Source organism: Drosophila tropicalis, unplaced genomic scaffold, assembly GCF_018151085.1.
Source record: "Drosophila tropicalis isolate 14030-0801.00 unplaced genomic scaffold, ASM1815108v1 contig_158, whole genome shotgun sequence".
Taxonomy (NCBI): Eukaryota; Metazoa; Arthropoda; class Insecta; order Diptera; family Drosophilidae; genus Drosophila; species Drosophila tropicalis.
Window position 1 is genome coordinate 7,258,322 of NW_027172602.1, and position 20,569 is coordinate 7,278,890.

General features: G+C 41.0%; 6 protein-coding genes across 7 annotated transcripts; 3 read left to right on the plus strand and 3 right to left on the minus strand.

Annotated features, from left to right (window-relative positions):
* Window positions 1-117: 117 nt before the first annotated feature.
* On the plus strand, window positions 118-9,588 carry Chsy (Chondroitin sulfate synthase). Its single transcript, XM_068298538.1, has 6 exons — window positions 118-967; window positions 3,799-4,621; window positions 4,715-4,855; window positions 4,978-5,155; window positions 7,556-7,969; window positions 8,049-9,588. The coding sequence occupies exons 2-6, from the start codon at window positions 3,854-3,856 to the stop codon at window positions 9,053-9,055; spliced, it is 2,508 nt and encodes an 835-aa protein (XP_068154639.1). The 5' UTR covers window positions 118-967; window positions 3,799-3,853; the 3' UTR covers window positions 9,056-9,588.
* Window positions 4,932-7,126, minus strand: Alp11 (Alkaline phosphatase 11). Of its 2 annotated transcripts, XM_068298572.1 has the most exons (4): window positions 6,145-7,126; window positions 5,489-6,082; window positions 5,201-5,426; window positions 4,932-5,107 (listed from the first exon to the last, which is right to left on the minus strand). In XM_068298572.1, exons 1-3 carry the CDS (start codon window positions 6,830-6,832, stop codon window positions 5,227-5,229), a joined length of 1,482 nt encoding a protein of 493 aa, XP_068154673.1. In that variant the 5' UTR covers window positions 6,833-7,126; the 3' UTR covers window positions 4,932-5,107; window positions 5,201-5,226. The 2 variants fall into 2 exon arrangements, with proteins under 2 accessions (XP_068154673.1, XP_068154663.1); XM_068298562.1 differs by lacking the exon at window positions 4,932-5,107 and having other exon boundaries at window positions 5,150-5,426.
* LOC137583520 (DALR anticodon-binding domain-containing protein 3) lies at window positions 9,296-11,196 on the minus strand. Its single transcript, XM_068298584.1, has 3 exons — window positions 10,209-11,196; window positions 9,818-10,136; window positions 9,296-9,752 (listed from the first exon to the last, which is right to left on the minus strand). Exons 1-3 carry the CDS (start codon window positions 10,946-10,948, stop codon window positions 9,465-9,467), a joined length of 1,347 nt encoding a protein of 448 aa, XP_068154685.1. The 5' UTR covers window positions 10,949-11,196; the 3' UTR covers window positions 9,296-9,464.
* On the plus strand, window positions 11,148-14,663 carry mal (maroon-like). Its single transcript, XM_068298549.1, has 4 exons — window positions 11,148-11,299; window positions 11,774-11,903; window positions 12,016-12,166; window positions 12,230-14,663. Exons 2-4 carry the CDS (start codon window positions 11,822-11,824, stop codon window positions 14,361-14,363), a joined length of 2,367 nt encoding a protein of 788 aa, XP_068154650.1. The 5' UTR covers window positions 11,148-11,299; window positions 11,774-11,821; the 3' UTR covers window positions 14,364-14,663.
* Window positions 14,664-15,177: 514 nt separating this feature from the next.
* LOC137586667 (uncharacterized) lies at window positions 15,178-18,144 on the plus strand. The gene is made up of 3 exons (XM_068302786.1): window positions 15,178-16,281; window positions 16,809-17,390; window positions 17,463-18,144. Exons 1-3 carry the CDS (start codon window positions 15,514-15,516, stop codon window positions 18,054-18,056), a joined length of 1,944 nt encoding a protein of 647 aa, XP_068158887.1. The 5' UTR covers window positions 15,178-15,513; the 3' UTR covers window positions 18,057-18,144.
* LOC137586668 (WW domain-binding protein 11) lies at window positions 16,691-20,548 on the minus strand. Its single transcript, XM_068302787.1, has 8 exons — window positions 20,355-20,548; window positions 20,169-20,294; window positions 20,002-20,099; window positions 18,588-19,936; window positions 17,918-18,502; window positions 17,606-17,828; window positions 17,360-17,546; window positions 16,691-17,027 (listed from the first exon to the last, which is right to left on the minus strand). The coding sequence occupies exons 1-5, from the start codon at window positions 20,416-20,418 to the stop codon at window positions 18,295-18,297; spliced, it is 1,845 nt and encodes a 614-aa protein (XP_068158888.1). The 5' UTR covers window positions 20,419-20,548; the 3' UTR covers window positions 16,691-17,027; window positions 17,360-17,546; window positions 17,606-17,828; window positions 17,918-18,294.
* Between the last annotated feature and the right edge of the window lie 21 nt (window positions 20,549-20,569).

Sequence of the window (20,569 nt, forward strand, 5' to 3'; positions counted from 1 at the left end):
GCCATGTGCTCTCACTGTGCCTCTCACTCTCTCTCTCTCTCCCACTCTCTCACGCTTGGAATCGATGTGTACATATGTCGGTGAGCAACAAGTTGGGCTACAGTTTGGGTAGCCGCCTTGCCTGTGCCGCTGTCTTGCCGCCGCTCATTGTCGGGTCATTTCTTTAACCGAATTCAACGTGGTTTTATTTTCCTTCTTTAATATTATTGTTTTTTTTTTTTTTTTGGTTTTTTTTGGTTCTTTTTTTACGGTTTTCTGTATGTAGCTTCTTTTTGTTGTCTTTTCGGAACAAAATCAGACCACCAAGTAAAATGATATTATGCCAAAAACCAAAAATGAATATTTGATATTGTTAATAAAAAGTGAAATTGTGAAAAACTTGTGAATCGACACAACAAACCGACCTTTTGCAAAAAATTTAAATAAAAACCAAAAAAAAAGTTTTGCTTTTTTATTATTGTCGTAATAACAGGCTCAGAGACAAGCGACATATGACAATTAAAGAGCATGGACTGAAGTCGTCGTTTATGACTGTGCCTCTTTGAGTGTGTGTGGTGTGTGTGTGTTGTGTGCGAGTGTGCAAATGTGAGTGTGCTGTCTCATCCCATGCCCATCCAATAGACCAGGCAAAGTTAATTGCCTCAAACGGCAACGAGTAAACAAGTAAAACGCTTTGTTTTATGTTAAGAAACATCAAAAGGCAACAAGAATACTTAAATGCAAAAACTCTGTATATATCGTGTATATATGGGCATAGCATATAGTTTCCTATACAGTCATCAGACATCACTTGATCGCATCAATGTTGCGTGCGGCAACAAATTAAATAACACAATATAACAACAGATTAACAACTTGACGCAAGCAACACATAAAATCGAATAATAACTTACTCTGCAATCATTGCAAAAAAAAAAACAACAACAACCATCGAAACTAAACAAAAAAACGTGCACGGAAACAACAGGTGAGTTGCCAATAAAGGCAAGCGAAATTTTCATGCCCTTACCTTAAGTAAGAAACCAATCAGAAAGTAAAGAAGTCTAAAGAAAATTACTTCAGCTGATTGTGATCAGAACTGGAACTAGGGCAGAATTTGGCCCCCTAAAGTATGCAATATGCAATGCAATGAGTTCATTGTTAAGTTCATTTTCAAGACTCTATCAACAATGTTTGCTTCGAAGATTGTTATTTTTAAGCACAGTACATTCCAAAAGTTCTTTGAATGCTTCAAAAGCATTTCAAGGCTGCTTATTGCATACTTTAGGGAGTAAATATCCCCCAATTTATACACCTAGAAAAAGTTATCGAAAGTACTTGAAAAGATTGTTTTTTTTTTTTGCCAAAAAGTATCTCAAGTATTCAGAAACAGAAATCCCTTTACCAAACTTTTAGTACCCTTAGTACCCCATCTTCTTGGCCAATAACTCAATAACAATAATAAATGTTGGAATTTTCCACAATAAACCTTTATAAGATCTAACTTCAAAGGTATACAAATCTATGGAAACATCTAAAAAGAACACCACACATCTGGAATTTCAGTATTTGCATATAAAATTTTTTAAGATTTTGTCTTATTTTTTGTGGTTGTTAGTCTGTAACATTTGAAGAATGTTGTATGAAAATTTCAAGTAAATCGAAGTAGAACTGACAAAGATATAGCGCTTCAACTGATGGGCCTAAAGATGTTCGAGTGGAAAAAAAACATCAAGTCGATTTTCAGACTCTAGCGGGAAAACCACTTGACCACAAAATTTCCAATGATCCTAGAGAACCAAACAAAACCTTAGAGCGGAATTCAAATATATTTGATTGTTTCTTATAATTTGTTTATTGTTTTATACTCCAGATCAAGTGTCGTCTCGGAGTAAATAAAGTCAATTGATTGTGTTTTAGATCAGTTAGCGATCAATTCAAATAGAGATAAGAACCAAAATAATTGAAAACAAAGGTAATTCGACTTGGAATACTCTGCCATGGCTAAATGGTAATTAGTATATTCTTTTTGGCCGCTTTGATATACCCGTTTTAACACTACGTATGCAGGGTATAATGATTCTTGATAATTTTTGGCTTGATTAATCAACGATTTCTGTCGAATATGAAACGCACACACACATAAGAAAATTATAATCATCTGAAACTGGACCAATTGAACAATTTTTGTATCGGTAATAACGAACAACGACAATTCAATTCAATATAGTCGAACAGATTTGTTCTAAGGTCAATTGAAATTGATTTTTAAGAGACTGAAATCATTATCTCACATGGAATAGTTTCCGTTTTTGGGTTGTATTCATTTATAGCAAAAACTTGTGCTAAAAACCACTAAACCTTATCTAAAAGAGAGAGTGGGATAGATAGAGAGAGGGAAAGAGAGCAGTAGGTAAGACAAACAAAATCGAAATTGAAATTGAAATTGAGTTATTATCAGATATAAACAAGTTGCATAATTCCGATACGCATACATAGAGAAAATGAGCAAGAGAATAAACGATAGAGAGAGAGACCTCATTGAGGTCGTCCAAACACCTTTGAGAAACAGAGAGAGAGAGAGAGAGCGAGAGAGAAGGCTAATACGCCCCACAACCCTCCCTCCCTCTTACCAGATTTTCAAAATTTTTACCGGCCTTTGATTTGTATATAGCCAAATAGTTTTTCTGAGCTGTTTGTTTATTTAATTAGCATTTATGTGAGCTCGTTCGGTTTACTCGCCAACAAAAGTAACGTCAGATCTTTGAAGGTACTTCAGCCCCCCTGTGCCACCACTGCACCCCACACCACCTTAGTTTTTATTTTGCTTCCAATTGATATTTGTCCAACGATCAATTTACCCCAGTCTCAGTCCCCAGTTCCAGCCCCAGTCCATGGCAGCAGCGTTTTCAGTGTCTAAATTTAGATGCCTTTGCCTCCAGCTCGAGTTTATGAGTATATTTTAATCTCAGCTCAAGTATCTTTAAGTAATCACACACAACTGGGTGAACAGGGACAGAGACAAAGTCAGAGCGTAAGTGGCGAGTGCTTAAGTTAAAGAGAGAAAGGGCTAAATTGTGTAAGACAGAGAGAGAGAGGTTAGAGATCTTTTACCTAAAGTGCACTAAAAAGATATTCAAATGTGCGTTTGTATCTATGTCTGTGTATGTCTCTGTATGTGTGTGTGTGTGCTTATCCATGTGTGGCCTCAAATGGCAAACAATTCCAAAGAAAACCTTGCCTAAGTAATATTTTTTTGTTTATATAAAAAAAAAATGAGGCACACAAACTATTTTCGAAGCGAATTTTCACTTTTTTGAAAATCATAAAATTTCTAAATAAATGAGTCAATTGCTTCTATGGATCTCTCCTTCCTGAACCATAAGCTTAGAAGAAGCAAACGAAGACTAGGAATCAAATAGGGGTAAATAATATAGAAAATTATTTGGAAAAACGATTGCATACTTTAAGAGGCAACGTTCCCTCATTTTACAGCCCCATTTCCGTTAGCTAGTTTAGGTCACGAATTGTTCGACTTTATGCCAATTATTTGGGAATTTCTATTGCATACTTTAGGGTCAAACGTTTCATATCCCTAATATCGCAAAGATATAAAGGATTAACTTAATTTATACTCGAATTCAATTGATCTAGAACTAAATCTAAAAGTATTTCACACGAGTGCTGGCACATTCTGGTCTCTGGCCGAGTGTAAACAAGAGCCAATGAGACGCGTGCCATGTTTATATGAGGCAATCAAATTGGATCTCCCCCACCATTATGCTGACCATTCTCTTGTGTTTGTTGTTTACCCCACAGCAGCCCCATTCGACCCAGAACCTCCCCCTCCAAAAAAGTGAAGCAGATCGTCAACATGATGCTGCAACACACGATGAATAAGCGCAAGACTCTGATCATTGCCTGCTTTGGAATCGCTTTGGGTCTATGCATTGGCACTGTGCTCAAGAACTATCGAGCTTTGGAGATTGTGAAACGTTGCAATCAAAGACCCACAAATCTAAAGACACCCTACGAGATAATTGGACTAAACGACGACGATACCATACAGAATTCACAAAGGAATTTGGTATTTGTGGGCGTAATGACAGCCAAAGGATTCCTAGAGGGTAGAGCACGAGCTGTATATGATACATGGGGCAGAGAGGTACCGGGACGCATTGCGTTTTTCAGTTCGGAGGGCAGCTATTCGGAGGATTTGCCTGTGGTGGGCTTGAAGAATGTTGACGATCGTTATCCGCCACAGAAGAAATCCTTCATGATGCTCTACTATATGTATGAGCATTATATCGATCGGTTCGAATGGTTTATACGTGCCGATGATGATGTCTATATGGAGCCAGATAAATTGGAACGTTTTCTACGCTCCATTGATAGCTCAAAGCCGCAATTCATTGGACAAGCGGGTAAGGGCAATAGCGAAGAGTTTGGCCTACTCTCTTTGGAATTCGATGAGAATTTCTGCATGGGTGGTCCCGGTGTGATATTAAGCAGTGAGACCTTGAGACGTGTTGCCCCACATATACCCACCTGTCTGAAGAATCTCTATAGCACGCATGAGGACGTTGAAGTGGGTCGTTGTGTACAGAAATTTGCCGGCATACCCTGCACTTGGAACTATGAGGTGAGTTGGCATAATAGTTCTCTAAAGTTCAAGTCTGATTTACATTCTCTCTACCTCTCTCTCTCTCTCTCTATCTCTCTCTCTCTCTTTCAGATGCAATATATTCTGCGTCATAATTCAAGTGGACGTAATGCTTATACGGGAAAACTGAAACGAAAGGAAATCCATAATGCCATCACATTGCATCCGATTAAGCAGGCACCGCTTATGTATCGTCTACATTCCTATATACAGGTGGCTATACATACATATACTATATAGACCCATAAACTAAGCTGTTAAGCCGATAAATCAATCAATAAAGAATAAATTTTATATAAGTTAACTTTTCTCCATTAATCCAACTTGTTAAACAGGGTCTGAAAGCTGAAGAGTTACGCCAGGAATCTCTGTTGCTGCATCGTGACATCAAACGTATGTCCAAATATCTGGAAGTACCCGATGAAAGTACCTATATGCTGCCAAGTGTTTCGCCCGATAGTGACGCTGCAGGAACGAGTAATAAGCGACACTTTGAGGATCACAACATTTTGGGTGAGTCACACCATGTCGATCGACATGATTTCTTTATTTAATTACCAATTTTTGGCGGCCTTTAATCGGTTTTAATCGGGCATTACGGGAGTCTCATTGCACAGGGTTAGACCCTGACCTAAACAAGCCGCATAGCCCATCAGATGGGGCAATAGATTCTGTTCCATAACTCCGCTAAAAAGATGCGATTGTGGTCCTTGAGCAAATATGGCTACATCTTCGCCAGAATGTACACCTTTGCGCCCATGTATATAGCTGGGAAAATATGAGGCTAAAAAAAAGAAAGAAATCAAAATTAAAGAACTTAAATCGAATAAAACTTGGGGTACTTACTTTTGCTTAGTGTCTTGGCCGGATTCTCACGTTTGCCCTCCTTGTTGAGACTCTGCCATTTGCCAATGGCATAATTCAATATACTATAGGGTACACCATCCACATCCGTTTGGGTTTTGTCCAGGCCCAAGATGGATGTGCCACGCCTGGCATAACCAGATAGACTCAAAGTGTGAGCATGATCGGCTGTGACCACAATGAGTGTGTCATGCGGATCGGTCATGTTGATGGCCGTGTCGATGGCAGCATCAAATTCCAGCATCTCATCGAGAGCATAACCAGCGCGTGTCTCATGATGGCCATGATCGATGCGTCCGCCTTCGATGAAGGCGAAATAGCCTTTGGGATGCTGAGATAAACGTTCAATGGCCATGGCAGTCATCTCACTGAGACGTGGCTGCTCTTTATTGGCAGCCAGATGATAATCCAAATGATTATCACCAAAGACACCCAGAAGTGAACCATTGCCATGACGACAGCCACGTAAATCCTCCAGGTTACGGGCGAAACAACCATCCGGATTAGATGTTAGCCATTGCTCTAGAAGATCACGATCATCGCGTCGTTCACTAACAAATTTACCCAAGCCACCGCCTACAGAGAAGGACAGAGATGAATGTTAGAAATATCTTTCTGTCTCGACTATTGCTACTCACCCAAAATGACTTTCATGCCTCGTCCCGGCTCATCCTCGACCAGTTGACGAGCTATTTCCAACTCTTCAGCACGATTTTGGACATGAGCATAAGTGCCAGCTGGACTGGCATCTGTTAGGCGTGTCGTTGTCACTACGCCCGTGGCTTTTCCCTCACGTTGGGCCCACTGGGTAATAGGTTCCACATTGAAGCCATCGCCACTTTGGCCCACAGTCCCGCCACTTGTCTTTACTCCCGCCAAATAGGCAGTAGCCGAACAGGCCGAGTCCGCTGTTTGTTTATTGATGCAGTACGTCTTGCTCAAGCCGGAGAAAGGAAATTGCTCTACTGCCAATTGACACTCCTCGCCACTGAATCCTTCACGCTGACCCTTGAGTATGCGTGCCGCAGTCAAAGTGGACATGGACAGACCATCGCCAAGGAACAAAATTATATTCTTTGCCACACGACTATCCAATGGACCATCACCATTTCCTCGAGCATGGCGGAAACGTTCCAAACGCTGGATCAATTGCTTTTGGGCCTGTTGCAGCCAATAGCTGGCATTGCGCTCCTCCCAATATGGACCAAGGTCATCATTCAGCAAGCTTACAGGCTCATGACGTAGACGGGTGCCAGTAAGTTCACCAAAAAGAAGAGTTAGAATCATCCAAGTTATGGAAAATAGTAAAAAATTATGGAAATACATAGTGTCTGTCTCGCTCTCGCTCTCAATGTCTCACTCGCTCCGTCTCACTCTCACTCTCTCCGACTTCACTTTTCTTCCTGTCTCGGTCTGGGTCTCTGTTTCTGTCCCTGTCTGTCTTGTTGTTCGTTTGGCATTAAAGTTGCAACTGAATCGAAAATCTAATAGAAATGCTTTTAAAGTAATGCCAACTAGAATTTTTTTAGGTATTTATTTTTATTTTTTGTTTTTTTGTTATTTATTTTTGAGGTAGTTATCGAAGTGTGTCAACTCCACGTAGGAGGCATCTGGAACTGCAGATTGGTAATGAGCACATGTGAAGCTATGTGCTTTTTAGCAAACGATAAACTCTTAACTCAACAACTCAAAAAAAAAGAACAAAAAACAACAACAACAAAACAGACAATGAGTCTTCGTAACCGAACTTAATTTACGACTTTCAATAAAAAGAAAAAAAACACAAAAACTTGCATTTCTACAAAACGATCATTTGTCATTGTCGTTTGTAATTATGGGTTCTTTATAGCTTATGAATGTCAATCCAATGGGAACATTACTCATACATAAATAGTATGGCACTTGGTTTTTTTATGATTATTTTAGTCACAAATGAATAATATTTGATGGCCTAACCTCAAAATTTGTATGCCCTAACCTAAAAAATGTTTAACCTAACCTGAATGGAGGAATAATCGTTTTTTTTTTTTTTTTTTTGTATTTTGCCAGGCATCAGTCCGGAATTGAATAAATTTATACCAAGCAATACAAATGATCTATTGGAATGGTCATTTATAGCACGTAGTCTCTATTCACCGACATCAGCGAATCCCAAGCAAAAAATCGACTCTGCCATGAGGGAAGGACTCGAGGATGTTATCACTGAAGTCATGGAAAATATCAATAACTATTCAAGGCAACGCGGCAGAGTTATTGAATTCCGTGAACTACTTTATGGCTATCATCGTTTGGATGCATTGCATGGCCAGGATTTGATATTGGATCTGCTATTGATCTATAAGAAATATCGTGGCAAAAAGATGACTGTGCCAGTGCGTAGGCATTTGTATGTCCAACGTGCCTTTACGGGCATCTTTGTCAAAGAGATGGACGAGGATTTCTACAATGTGACCTTGCAGCAAAGTAAGCGCCTTTATCATTTAGGTTTACGTAAGTCACAAGATCAAAGTGATAATCAATTCCCAATTCCAAATTGTTGCAGGTCTCTTTGGCAATCTGCTGCAGAATAGCATTTCCCGTCTTAGCAGTCATTTCACCATAGCCAGCGCCCTGTTGCCTCCAACTCTGGACAAGATAGTCTTTGTTTTGCCCATATCCGGACGCTTGGCTACTTTCCAGCGTTTCCTACGTACCTACGAATTGATTTGTATTGAAGCAAAACAACATTGTGATCTATTGGTTGTGATCTTTGGCTCCACAACGGAGGATCTCAATGAGCATTTCAATCAGTTGCAGGAATTGAGATCACGACACATTTACGAGCAAATCAATTCAATTCAACGCAGTGGTGAATTCTCCCGCGGTGTTGCGTTAGATATAGCCGCACGCTCCTCCTATATAGAGCACAATGATATTATCTTGTTCATCGATGTGGACATGGTCTTCGAAGTGGAGACTTTACAGCGTGTCCGTATGCATACGCGTCGTGGACAACAGGTTTATCTTCCAATTGTCTTCAGTCAATACGATCCAAAGAGATCGTCTGGTCGTGGTGGTTTCAATCCATCGGATATTAATGATGAGAATGGTTATTTTCGGCAATTTGGTTTTGGCATCTGTGCCATCTATAAATCTGATATTTTGGATGAGGATATCAATGGCTTTGACAAGGATATCACTGGCTGGGGTCTCGAGGATGTTAAATTTCTGGAGAAGATTGTACGAGTTGGCACACGGCAACGTGGTTTTCTAACAAATACCGCCGAAATGCCCACTGCTGATTATAATCAAGAGGCCGAACAATGGCGTCGTCTCACCATATTCCGGGCCGTCGATCCGACCTTAGTGCATATATATCATGATATTAGCTGTGACACCCAATTGGATGCACCGCAATATAATATGTGTCTTGGCACAAAGGCCAATTCATTGGGTAGTACACGACTGATGGAACAATTGTTTCACAATAATCCCGATAATATTGATTTTATTGTCGAATTCAATCGGAGGAAATTGCAACAGCAACAGCAGCAACAACAAGCGAGATGATCCAAACATTTGGAATAGTATTAATTGTATGTGTGATTTTGTGTGTGTTTGTGCTCGTCCAAAACGAGAGCGAGCTAGTTATAGTATAGTTAGAAAGTTCAACTTTTAGAATTTGTTTAATTAAATGTCTGTATATTCCCCTGAGAATTTTGAGTTACTATAAATTATATAGCCTCTTCTAGTAGTGGTAGGTGGAAAATGTACATCATACCTTTGAGGTAGTCCCCCGAGAGTAACATGTTTACGTATTATATATAAAATTTAGTTAACTAAATCAAAACTTAGTGGTAAATAGCTTTAGCATTCTATGCATTAAGCACAAGTCTTAGATTTTAGTCATATACAAACTAATAATAATGTACATATATATATATTTATAAATATATACACAATTTATAAAATCGTTTTATTACATATAGTTTACGGGCTTGATCCCCATGATGGCCAGAGCAGCATTAAGAACCTCACGTACAGCCTTGATCAAATATACACGAGCATGGAGAACGGGTGTCAGTTGATCGCGACCCTGCAAAAGGACTTGCTTATTGCGATAATAGCGGCTAAATTGCTTGGCCATGACGGAAATGAAATGCACTAGAGTATGCACACCGCATAATCCCTTTTGCAATTGAACCAATGTGGATTCGGTAACCTGTGGAAAGGCCAACAAACAGCCATAGATGAGCTGCCAGTCAAGCTATGTGGAAGGGATATAAATATTATTTGAATACATTGAAATGATTCTATTTATGTAGCTCTTACATCGTCTTCCAAGAGTGAGAAATCAATTTCATTTAGCGGCGGCAATGGCGGGTAGACACCCGCCTTTACTTGGGCATTGAAGTTGCGTAAAAGGGTTTCCAGACGTGCCGAATTATATAAGACAAATGAAGCTCCCTTGGAGCAACCGTTGCTGTTGCGTACCACAGTCGCTGCCGAGGCATGACGCACCTCAAAGAGATCAACCACAACAGCGGCTGAGCCCAGACTTTCCATTAGCATGGCATCTGTTTTATTATTCCCAATATCACGTACTCCATTGCGATGTATGGCCATCAGTATCATATCAGTAGAACGAAGTCTATATGGAATAGAAAGAGATGTAGAGATAAGAATAAAGAGAGCGATCCATCACTTAGATTCAATTACTTACGCCATATAACTGCCACTGGTTAAATTGGTGGCTATTCTTTTACCCGGCTCCACAACGGGTCCACAAACGATTATCACAGTATTGTCCTTCTGTTTTTTGGGTCGTTGCAATTGTATGCGCATATTCAAAATCTTGTTATCGTCCTTTTCGCCAGCCCGGACCAGCTTCCAATCGGAATACTCCATCAAACGTAGCAAAATATGATACAATCGTTCTTGGCGAAAGTAACGCAGTTCCTGGTCATCATCATCAGGCGTCTCCAAGGTGATGGAAACTGGACGAACAATAGTCGAATTCTTATGCTTACCATAATCGGCGCCCTGTTCCATTATGGCACTGAGCACATAACGTATAATGGGTATACGCTGAAAACGCAAAGCATAGCGTTGCTTAGGCATTGGCAATGCACTTAGCAATGGGAATAGCCAAGTTTTGTTCGACTCTTCTAGCATCTTCTGTACCAATTCCTCGTGAAAAAGAAGCTTTGCTTGAGCCTCGTTCTGTCCCTTTGTTTCCCAGCGCATCTTCAATTGATTCTTGCGACAAAAGTGTTCCCAGTTGATTCTGTGGCCCATTATGCTAACATCGCACACGGAAGGGCTATAATGTTGAAAGTGCACCAAATCCCCGCAACGTTGGAATGGCTGAACGACTTTAGCATCATTTTCCTCTTGGTCCAATGGTTGGGTAAAGAAATCAACTATCTGCTTTGTCAAATGTCCTTTGGGATTGGGTAACATCTTTAAACGTCAATTCCACCTCAATATAAAGCTAGTATAAAAATATAAACGAACAGCCAACGAAACTGTTTTTTTAAGATAATTTAACCGAAACAAACCACGATAGGTTTAGCGAACAAAATGCAATCGATATGTTGGTGCAAGTGCAATCGAATGAATTAAAAAAATTAATCAAATAAATTACGGTTTTTTGTTCTCAGTTTTCAGAGTTTTTTCTAGGTTTTTCTTTTTTATTTTTCTTTTGTTTCTTGGCAAAGTAGAATGTGCTTGTACACGAGACGGAATACGACTGAGGTTTTTCAGTTTGGTTTTAATGATGAAAGAAAATATAGGCAGACAGAAAAGTCAAAGGTAACTATGTATGCACATATGGATTCTAAGTTTGTTTTTAATTTTATAATTACATATGTATGTAGTTTGAAAAGAATAATTACCATTATTTGTTAAGTAAATAGTTTACCCATCTCTAAGTATAATATAAAATTTAGATAGAGCGAAGGCCACATACATATAATTGAGTTGTTCCACACTAGTCGATTGGGTAACTAATAGAGCGACTTGTGTATACTCTAACAACTATAAAGATTTTAATACGCGCTGAAATTCTCATAAAAATATGTTGTAATGTAAATAAAGATTAGAAAACTAAAGTTTTTTATAATTTTAAAGTACAGCCAGTTGATCTATGAACTGTAAAAGTTCTCTCAATCAACTTGTGTCTAATCACACATGTAATTTTATATACTCTACACACTCTCTTGTATCTCTTGTTTGCTCTTTCTCTCTCGTTCTCATAATATTTCAAATTACCGCTTTGCCGGCTAGCCATAAATATAGCTGCCTTTGAATGTCGCTCCATCATTTGACAACAACATGTCCAAGTTGGATATGGATACACCGGAATTCTCAGCCAACGAGCAGGAATTAATCGACAAAGAGTTTACGAGACTTGAAAGTAAGTGGAGTGCAACCCCGCCCTCCCATTAGGGGAGTGGGAACTGGTTAGAACATGGTGAAATAGGTTTTTGTGAAGATAAGAGAATTTGTTATTGTCATTGTTTTGATAGGAAACCAGAGCACCTACCTCGATCATGCTGGCACCACCCTGTACGCCGAGAGTCAAGTGGCTCATGCAGCTGTTCAACTGCATCGGGATGTGATCTCTAATCCGCATACCAGTCGCTCCACCGGAGACTATGTGGATCAAGTCCGTTTCAAGTGAGTGTGTGAGCAATTAATTCTTGACAATCACCCACATCTTATACTCATCTTGTTTTATAGAATTCTAGAATTTTTCCATACCCAGGCCGAGGATTATGAGGTCATCTTCACGGCAAACGCATCGGCTGCTCTGCGTTTAGTTGCCGAGCATTTTGATTTCGGGGACAAGGGTAATTTTCATTATTGCCAGGAGAATCATACCTCAGTTCTGGGAATGCGGCAAATGATCCAAGCTAATGGAACATACATGCTCCGACGAGAGGAGCTTAGTGAATTGAGAGAAGGTCATATCCGTGATATTATGGCTAATGGATCATCTAGCACTGGTAATTCGCTGGTGGTTTTCTCCGCCCAATGTAATTTCAGTGGCTATAAAATGCCTCTGGAAACGATTCAACTAATACAAGATGATGGCTTACCGCATTTGGGAAAGCTAATTGCCGGTCAGGAGGACAATGGAAGCAATGGGACTACATATAACTATTATGTGTGTCTTGATGCCGCCTCATATGCAGCGACAAATCCCTTGGACTTGCAAAAATATAAACCCGATTTCGTTTGCCTAAGTTTCTATAAGATTTTTGGGTATCCCACTGGAGTGGGTGCCCTGTTGGTTAGTCGTCGTGGTGCAGAGCTATTGAGTAGAGCGCGTCAATTCTATGGCGGTGGTACCATCAACTATGCCTATGCTCATGCCATGGACTACAAGCTGAGGGACACATCGCTTCATGAGCGTTTCGAAGATGGAACTCTGCCATTTTTGTCTATAGTCGAGTTACTTGAGGGTTTTCGCAGTTTCGAGAGATTAATACCGACCAACAGTAATACTGGAATCTCAACCATGGACAGAGTTTCACGGCATGTCTTTACCTTGGCCAGGTATTTGGAGAATCAGCTGAAGCAACTGAAGTATGCGAATGGCCAACCATTGATTCAGTTCTACAATCATCAGGGCTATGAGGATCGCAGCAAACAAGGTGGCATTGTGGCCTTCAATGTTCGTACCGAATCTGGTGGTTATGTTGGATTTGCTGAAATAGCCTGCGTGGCCTCGTTACATGGCATATTGCTGCGTACTGGATGCTTTTGCAATGTCGGAGCTTGTCAACGTCATCTTCAGCTGGACGATCAAATGATGGATATAATTTATAAAAGATCCGGACGCGTTTGTGGTGACTACAATGATCTAATCGATGGCCAACCCACTGGAGCTGTTCGGGTCTCCTTTGGTTACATGACTCGCATTTCGGATGCTCGGAAATTAGTAGAAATGCTGGAGAAAAGTTATCTATCAACTCGATCACCAGAACGTTGGCGATTCATCGAGAAGCAGGCATCTCAGTTACCAAAAGCGTTGCAACAACGAGCTCAAAGTCTTCGACCGCGCCTTTTGGAACTGGCCATCTTTCCTGTGAAATCCTGTGCCGCTCTAAAGGCGAAAAAGTGGCCCCTGACCGCACAGGGTCTAAAATATGATCGCGAATGGATGATAGTGGATAGAAATGGCTTAGCCTTGACCCAGAAACGTTGCACGGGTCTTTGCCTTATTCAACCGAGCATTGAAAAGGATAATCTTATACTAATGTACGATGGTGATATCAATTCCTCCATCTCATTGCCATTATTCCTGTCGGACGACGATTTACAAGCGGCCGCCCGTTGCCGCAGCAAGATTTGCCGTCAACCTATTGAGGGTTCTGATTGTGGCGAACAGGTTGCCCAATGGCTTGACCAGAATTTGGGATTAGATGGTCTACGTCTCTTGCGTCAATCCACACAGCGAACCTCGAGCTCGCACCAATTGAGTCTTGTGAATCAGGCCCAGTTTCTTTTGGTGAATCGCTCATCTGTACGTTCCCTGCAATTCGAGGAGCCACTGGATGAGACAGTCGATCGGTTTCGAGCCAATTTGATAATCGATACTGGTGCACCATTTGATGAATTGGATTACACTAGCCTAAGCATTGGTCGCATTTATTTTAAAGTCGAGGGTCCTTGCCAGCGTTGTGATATGATTTGCATTAATCAACGAACCGGAGAAAGATCACCGGAAACCCTTACTACCATAGCACGTCTGCAAAAGGGAAAAATGCGTTTTGGGATCTATATAACCAGATTGACAGAGGAAGAGGACAATTTGGATCCCCATAAAGAACATCATTTAATCTGCGGTGAAGCTTTGGAAGTTGATTAACTATAATCAATGAATAGCAATAAACCAAGAAATATTTTTTAAATCTTTACTAAAATAGCACAAATCTAGCAACAATTAATGTACAGCTCGAAAACTAGAACCAATTGCGTCCATGGGATATATGTACATATGTACTTATACATACATATATAATTTTCCATAAGAAAACATCAATTATGTAGATGGTTTTAATTTCTGAGTTTTAGTTTATGTTTACATATTGTCAGTGTCTTATATGTATATTTAAGTCTTTTGACTTGCTGTTATTTAGATATATAATAAATACAATTATGCATTTGATGTAAAAAACATTTCTTGATTTTCTCTTCCCCTAAGGATCCAAAACTGCTTTATACTGCTTTCAAAAACCAACAAATATAACGAATCGGAACACAGCGATGCCAGACTGTGTAATTAATTATTCGATTAAATTGATCTTTTCAGTTGCTGATTATCGATCGATGGCAATTCAAATTCAAATACACATTTTTCTTGTTTTTTTTTTTTGCCAATTTCCTTTTAAGCTTATAGTTTCCAACATGCACAAACACAATATATATTTAGTGGGTATATAGAAAAATAACAACAACCCCCAAATGTTTAGACTGTCAACACCTTGACATTGATTTCGCTGCCGTGTGGCTGTCTTTCTGCTCCAACAGCATATTGCAAATGCAATAGCAGAGAAAGCAAATGGGGGAAAATGGAAATGGAAAAAGAGCTAAGATACAAAGGGGAAAACGATGGAGGCCAAACCGCAAATGTCCAATAATTCAAATTCAATTTCAGTTTTTTTCATTCAGTCGGCGAGTGAAAGGTGGCCCGAAAAGATAAAGATAATTGCAAAAGGACAAGAGGGGAACTGGAAACAAAAACAAAAAGATTTGATATGTACTAGAGACTTATGTACATACATACGACATTTTATATACTGTATATATAAACAAATATCAAGAATCTAAATCGATTGCCAGCAAAGTTAGTTTAGTTAGGCGTCTCTTCTGATAAGATACGACCAACGAAAAAGAAGACGTTGTCGTCGTTGTCGTCGTCGTTGTCGACAACTGCAAAAATATTATTATAGAAAACGTTAACGCTGAGGCTAGACCAACTGTCCGTGATTACACAATAAATAGTATATGACAAAGTTATGAGTACCGAAGAGGAGAAGATTGTTCCTATTGCCACTGCCAATACGAATGGTGGCCAACAGGATAATGAGATCGTTTCGGTGACATCTGGCAACACCAAAGCCATAGTGTCTGTGGAGCCGTTACAAATTCAAGGGCACTTCAAGACCATTGAGCAAATAAATAGTGAACAGCGTCGCATATTCCTCAATAGCACCATTACCGAAGACAGTGAGAAAGTGCCGCCAGAGACAAAAGTAGAGTCTGAACCAGAGGTCGAACCCAAGCCAGCGCCAGCTCCTGAGACAACTGCGGAGACGACAACAGAGGAACCGAAAGCAACGAAACCTCCGCCACCAACAACATTGGCCTTGAATGTGAAATATGCCACGCTTCCAAGTCCCACAACAGCAACCACATTACGTTCACCATTATCGCCGCCGCCACCGAAACCTCCGATGTTAAGTCGTACCCGGAGTACCGGCTCTGGTGATGGTCGAACACCACCATTGGTCAATGGAAATACTACCGTAGCCGGCATAACAGCTTCAGCTTCGGCTTCACCTACATTACTTCGACAGAGCATAGCAGAGGCAACGCCCACACAAGAGGAAGGTGCTAGCGATGCCAATTTAACCATCTCTGTCCGTCACTATGAAGGACTTATCGAGGAGTTACGTTGTCCCGGCTGTGCCGGTGCCATGAAGGCACCTGTACTACTATGTAAAAGCGGTCACAGTGTCTGTGAACAATGCACTCGCATTCTACTCATGTGTCCCCTGTGTAAGGTAAAGTACAATCACACATTGACGTCAGCGGTGGGGGGGGATTATTATCAATTGTTATCAGCCCCATGACGTTAGTAACTGTATTTGAAAACTTCATACAGTCAAAGTATCTATCTACATCTATCTATAAAGAACAGATAGGAGAAATGAAACCGATTCTTGAATAGAGAGAGAGAGAGAGTACAATTTTAAGAACCATTTCCTAGCATATGACAGAAATTAAAATAAATATCAATGAAGTTTGCTTAATATATCCTTTAAATGACAGGTTATAGTGTTAAAGTGGTGTGATTCCGTCCGTTCCATTTTCATACTTTATCTCATCTAGGTAATAAAAAGATAAAATACCAAGTATTATTCCAATAGCTTTTAAATTGAAGAGGTAAACTTGATTGAAACAGACAAAAGATTCGGATTCTTATATATTGGCATTCGAAATGTATCCATTTGATTAATTTTAAAATATACACTTTTTAATGGTTTGAATTTTAATGTATTATCCAACTCCTTCTCCTCACAACTTTTAGGAATCGTTTACCAATTCTCGCTCTCTGACCGTAGAGGCTCTCTGTGCCAAGGCCCATTTCCGGTGTAATAATGCTCCTGGCGGTTGCATGGTACGAATGCCCGTGGCTCTGCTTCCATGGCATGAACAGCAATGTATATACAAGCCAATGAAATGTTTTATGGGCCGTGTGTGGGGCGATTGTAAATGGCAGGGACGTGAAATTCAATGGAAAGAGCACCTGGAGAAGGAACACACGGATAAATTATTCCGTTCACCCAGTAGCAATCTAATATGGAACATGTCCCAGAGAAGAAAACCATTAACTGGTTATTATGTCTTCGAGGCATTCGATGAGATGTTCAATTTCTATGAGATCTATGACAAGACACGCATTCTATTCACTATGACATGCACGTCGAATCGGCGGGAAAGTAAATATAATTATGCCTACGAGGTGACCCTTTTGCAGCCTGACAATGAGGCATTGTCGCTGACACAAAAGTTTCCGGTGCACAGTGAATACGATCGCGATATCTTGATGGAAGGCACATGCGTAAGCATTGGACTCACTGAGCTGTCACGCTTTATAGATCCCGAAAAGGTAACACCAGCTGGCCAAAGAAAAGGTTTCAATTGTACGGACTTCGTTTCTCATTCTTTTTACTTCTTTCAGCAAGTTCTTCATTATCGGGTTGGGGTATTGGCCGTTAAATCACCACGACGCATTGTCACCAAGCCGGCACGTCAAAGTCAAAGTCTGAATATGGAATATAAGCCATTGCAGAATGCTGGAGTTAATGGCAAGAGTATACCGACCTCTATGATCATCACACGCACATTCAAAGAAGCTGTTGCCGAGGTTCAACAAGCTGCCAAAAACGAACCATCTACTCCGGATTCCACAGGGGATGATAATGCTAGCCAGGAATTGGAACGTAAATGGGGTACACCACAGTTGCACTTTAATCGCAAATATTTGCGTAATACATGGACCGAGGGACAGCAACAAGAGGACGAATTAGGTCCTTTGGCCAGTGATCTTAGTCCCAATGGACGTCAGGATAATGGTGAAGATAAATTATCGTTATGTAGCAATACGACAAGTTATACAAAAAAAGTATCGGATACCTTGCGTAAATCGTTTCGTGCCCTTAAGACGGATATCATTGAGTTGCGCCCATTTCACAAGAACAAGAACACAAAGGCAGTGACAGCAACACCAGTTGGAACGACAGGAACAGCGGCAGGATCAGGAGCAGGCACTTGAAATGAACGCACTTTTAATTTATAAATATACACGTCTATATAAAAAGCATGTAAAAATTATATTAATAATCAAATTCTGAGAAAAATCATAGCTTGTAATTGTATCTAAGCGGGAGCCTTAATAAGGGATTTCAACTAAAATCCAGTTTTACTTTTATTCTGATCAGGGGACGAAGCGTGATGGTAATGGGGGATGGGGACTAAATTTAAACTAAACTAAGGTACATCATCCTTTTTGGCTACAGCAGACCCTGCATTTCATTCATAAACTGCAGGTAGGCATCATCCTTGGTGGGTGGTTTGCTGTGTGCCTCATTTGGATTATGGCTATGATGATCAGGGCCAGCGCCAGCCGCATGCTTTGGCCTCGATATGCGATGACGTTGATCGTCGCGTTTAACACGCAATGTGGACGGCACAAAGCGCGTGACATCGGCACTTAGATTCCTGAAAGGAAAAATGGAAACCATTAGAATAAGCAAAGCACAAGCAACAAAGGAACGGAAAAGGGGGGAGAGGGAAGCGCACCGACCTGATTTGTGGTTTCGCTGTAATAGTGGTAACACCTTTAGCAGAATCTTTTGGCGCTATTGGACCTCCTCCTGGTCCACCAGGTCCAACAGGCCCACCACCGCCTTGTTTGTTATGATGAGCCATTCGTGGCGGCAATCCTGGTGGTGGCCCAGGTGGCATTCTTATGCCCATACGTGGCATGGGACCGAGAGCATGAGGGGGTCGCGAACCAGGAGGGGGACCACGCGGCATTCGCAAACCAAAACCTGAACCAGGACCATGATGTGGGGGCCGCATGGGCGGTGGACGGAACATAATACCCGGCGGCGGTGGCGCTATATTATGTAATTGCGGCGGCAATTGTGATAACTGCGGTGGAGCTGGTACAGAGGTTGTTGTGACCGTATTAGTAGGAGGCAGCGGTATGGTTGGCAGTGCGGGTGGTGCTGTTGGTGGTGCTAACACTGATGGTGCAGTTAGCTGATGGGCGGCTGGTAATGATGGCATTGCTTTGCTGGACGCAGACGACGACGACTGAGACTTGGCCTCCGGCATATCCACATCCGCATCATGATTATTATCATGGGCGTCATCATCGTTAACATTTGTCTCATCATCGTCATCATCATCGTAATCGTCATCGCTATCACTTGCCGAATTTGACTTCGAGTCCGTCCCGCTACCGCCTTTAGTGTCCTTTTTCTTTTCGTCCGACTTCTCCTGTTGCTCTTTTTGGAGTTTGCGATGCTTCCGCTTGTGTACATGTTCCATTTCCTTCATGAACTCATCAATATTCTGACCAATTGGCTCAGTCTCTTCTTTTTGTTTCTGCGCCAATTCCTCTTCATCGGGCTCATAATCTGTATTACCCTCGGCATCTGAATCTAATTCGGTCATGGCAAACAGATCTGGCGGTGGTCCTGGGGGCACACCACGCCAATCTTTGTCATCATCGTCCTTAGACTTATCCGAGGAGTGTTGACTTTCAGATGCACCTCCACCACCACCACCGGCAGCAGCAGCTGCTGCTTCTATATTCTTCGCCGTTACGCCTGGCGGAGCACCCGGAGCAAATGGTGGCAAGGCCATAGTCATTGGTGGCGGTGGCAGCCGTATGCCAGTTGCACCACCTACGCCTCCTGGCGCCGCAAATCCTGGAGCACTCGTACCAGCATTACTACCAACACCACCTACACTACTGGGTCCGGATGTTCCCGGCGTAACCGGTGCCGGCAAGGGAATCTCATCAATCTGAACACTCTGGGCATGCTTGACGCTTTCGTAATATTGTTGTTTCTTCAGGCGTTTCTTCTCATACTCCACCTCCTTACGCTTTAGTTCTGCCCAGTGCTCGGGCTCGTCATTATGCTGAGAAACAGAGAGGTGCCAGAGTTAACTATATATCTCTGTGGAGTAATCCAATAAATGCTTACATAGAGTCGCATTACACGATCAAATGTTTCCTTTAGCTTTTTTCGTTTATCACGCAGCACTTTCTCATTTAATGGCGATGGCTGCAATACGTTGTACTCTGCCAGACAAAACAAAGATGAACTGCATCATGAGTATTTACGATGGAAAAGGGTTTAAGCTCACTTACCCATCTCGTCAATCTTTTCCATCTCCTCTAGTATCTGGGAGGGATCCTTGTTCTTAAGGACTGCTGCCCTTACCATTTGGCGTTGTCTTTTATTCTTTTTTAACTCCTTTTTACGCGCCTCCTTGCCTGCAAATACGGAAATCTCTTGCACCGGATATTTATATATACAGAGTTATATGCACTTACGCGCCTGATCCGTAGGATTCATGTATTTACCACTTTTGGTGGTATTTATGGAGCGGCGCCCCATGTTGACTTATTTGTTTATGTTTTCTTTGTTAAATTATAATTAAAAATAATTACAAAACCAATAACGATTTTGTTCTCGTGGGACAAGAAAAATAATAATATAAACAAGCCAGTGTTGGAAAATTTTAACAAACAAAAATAGTTAGTGATGA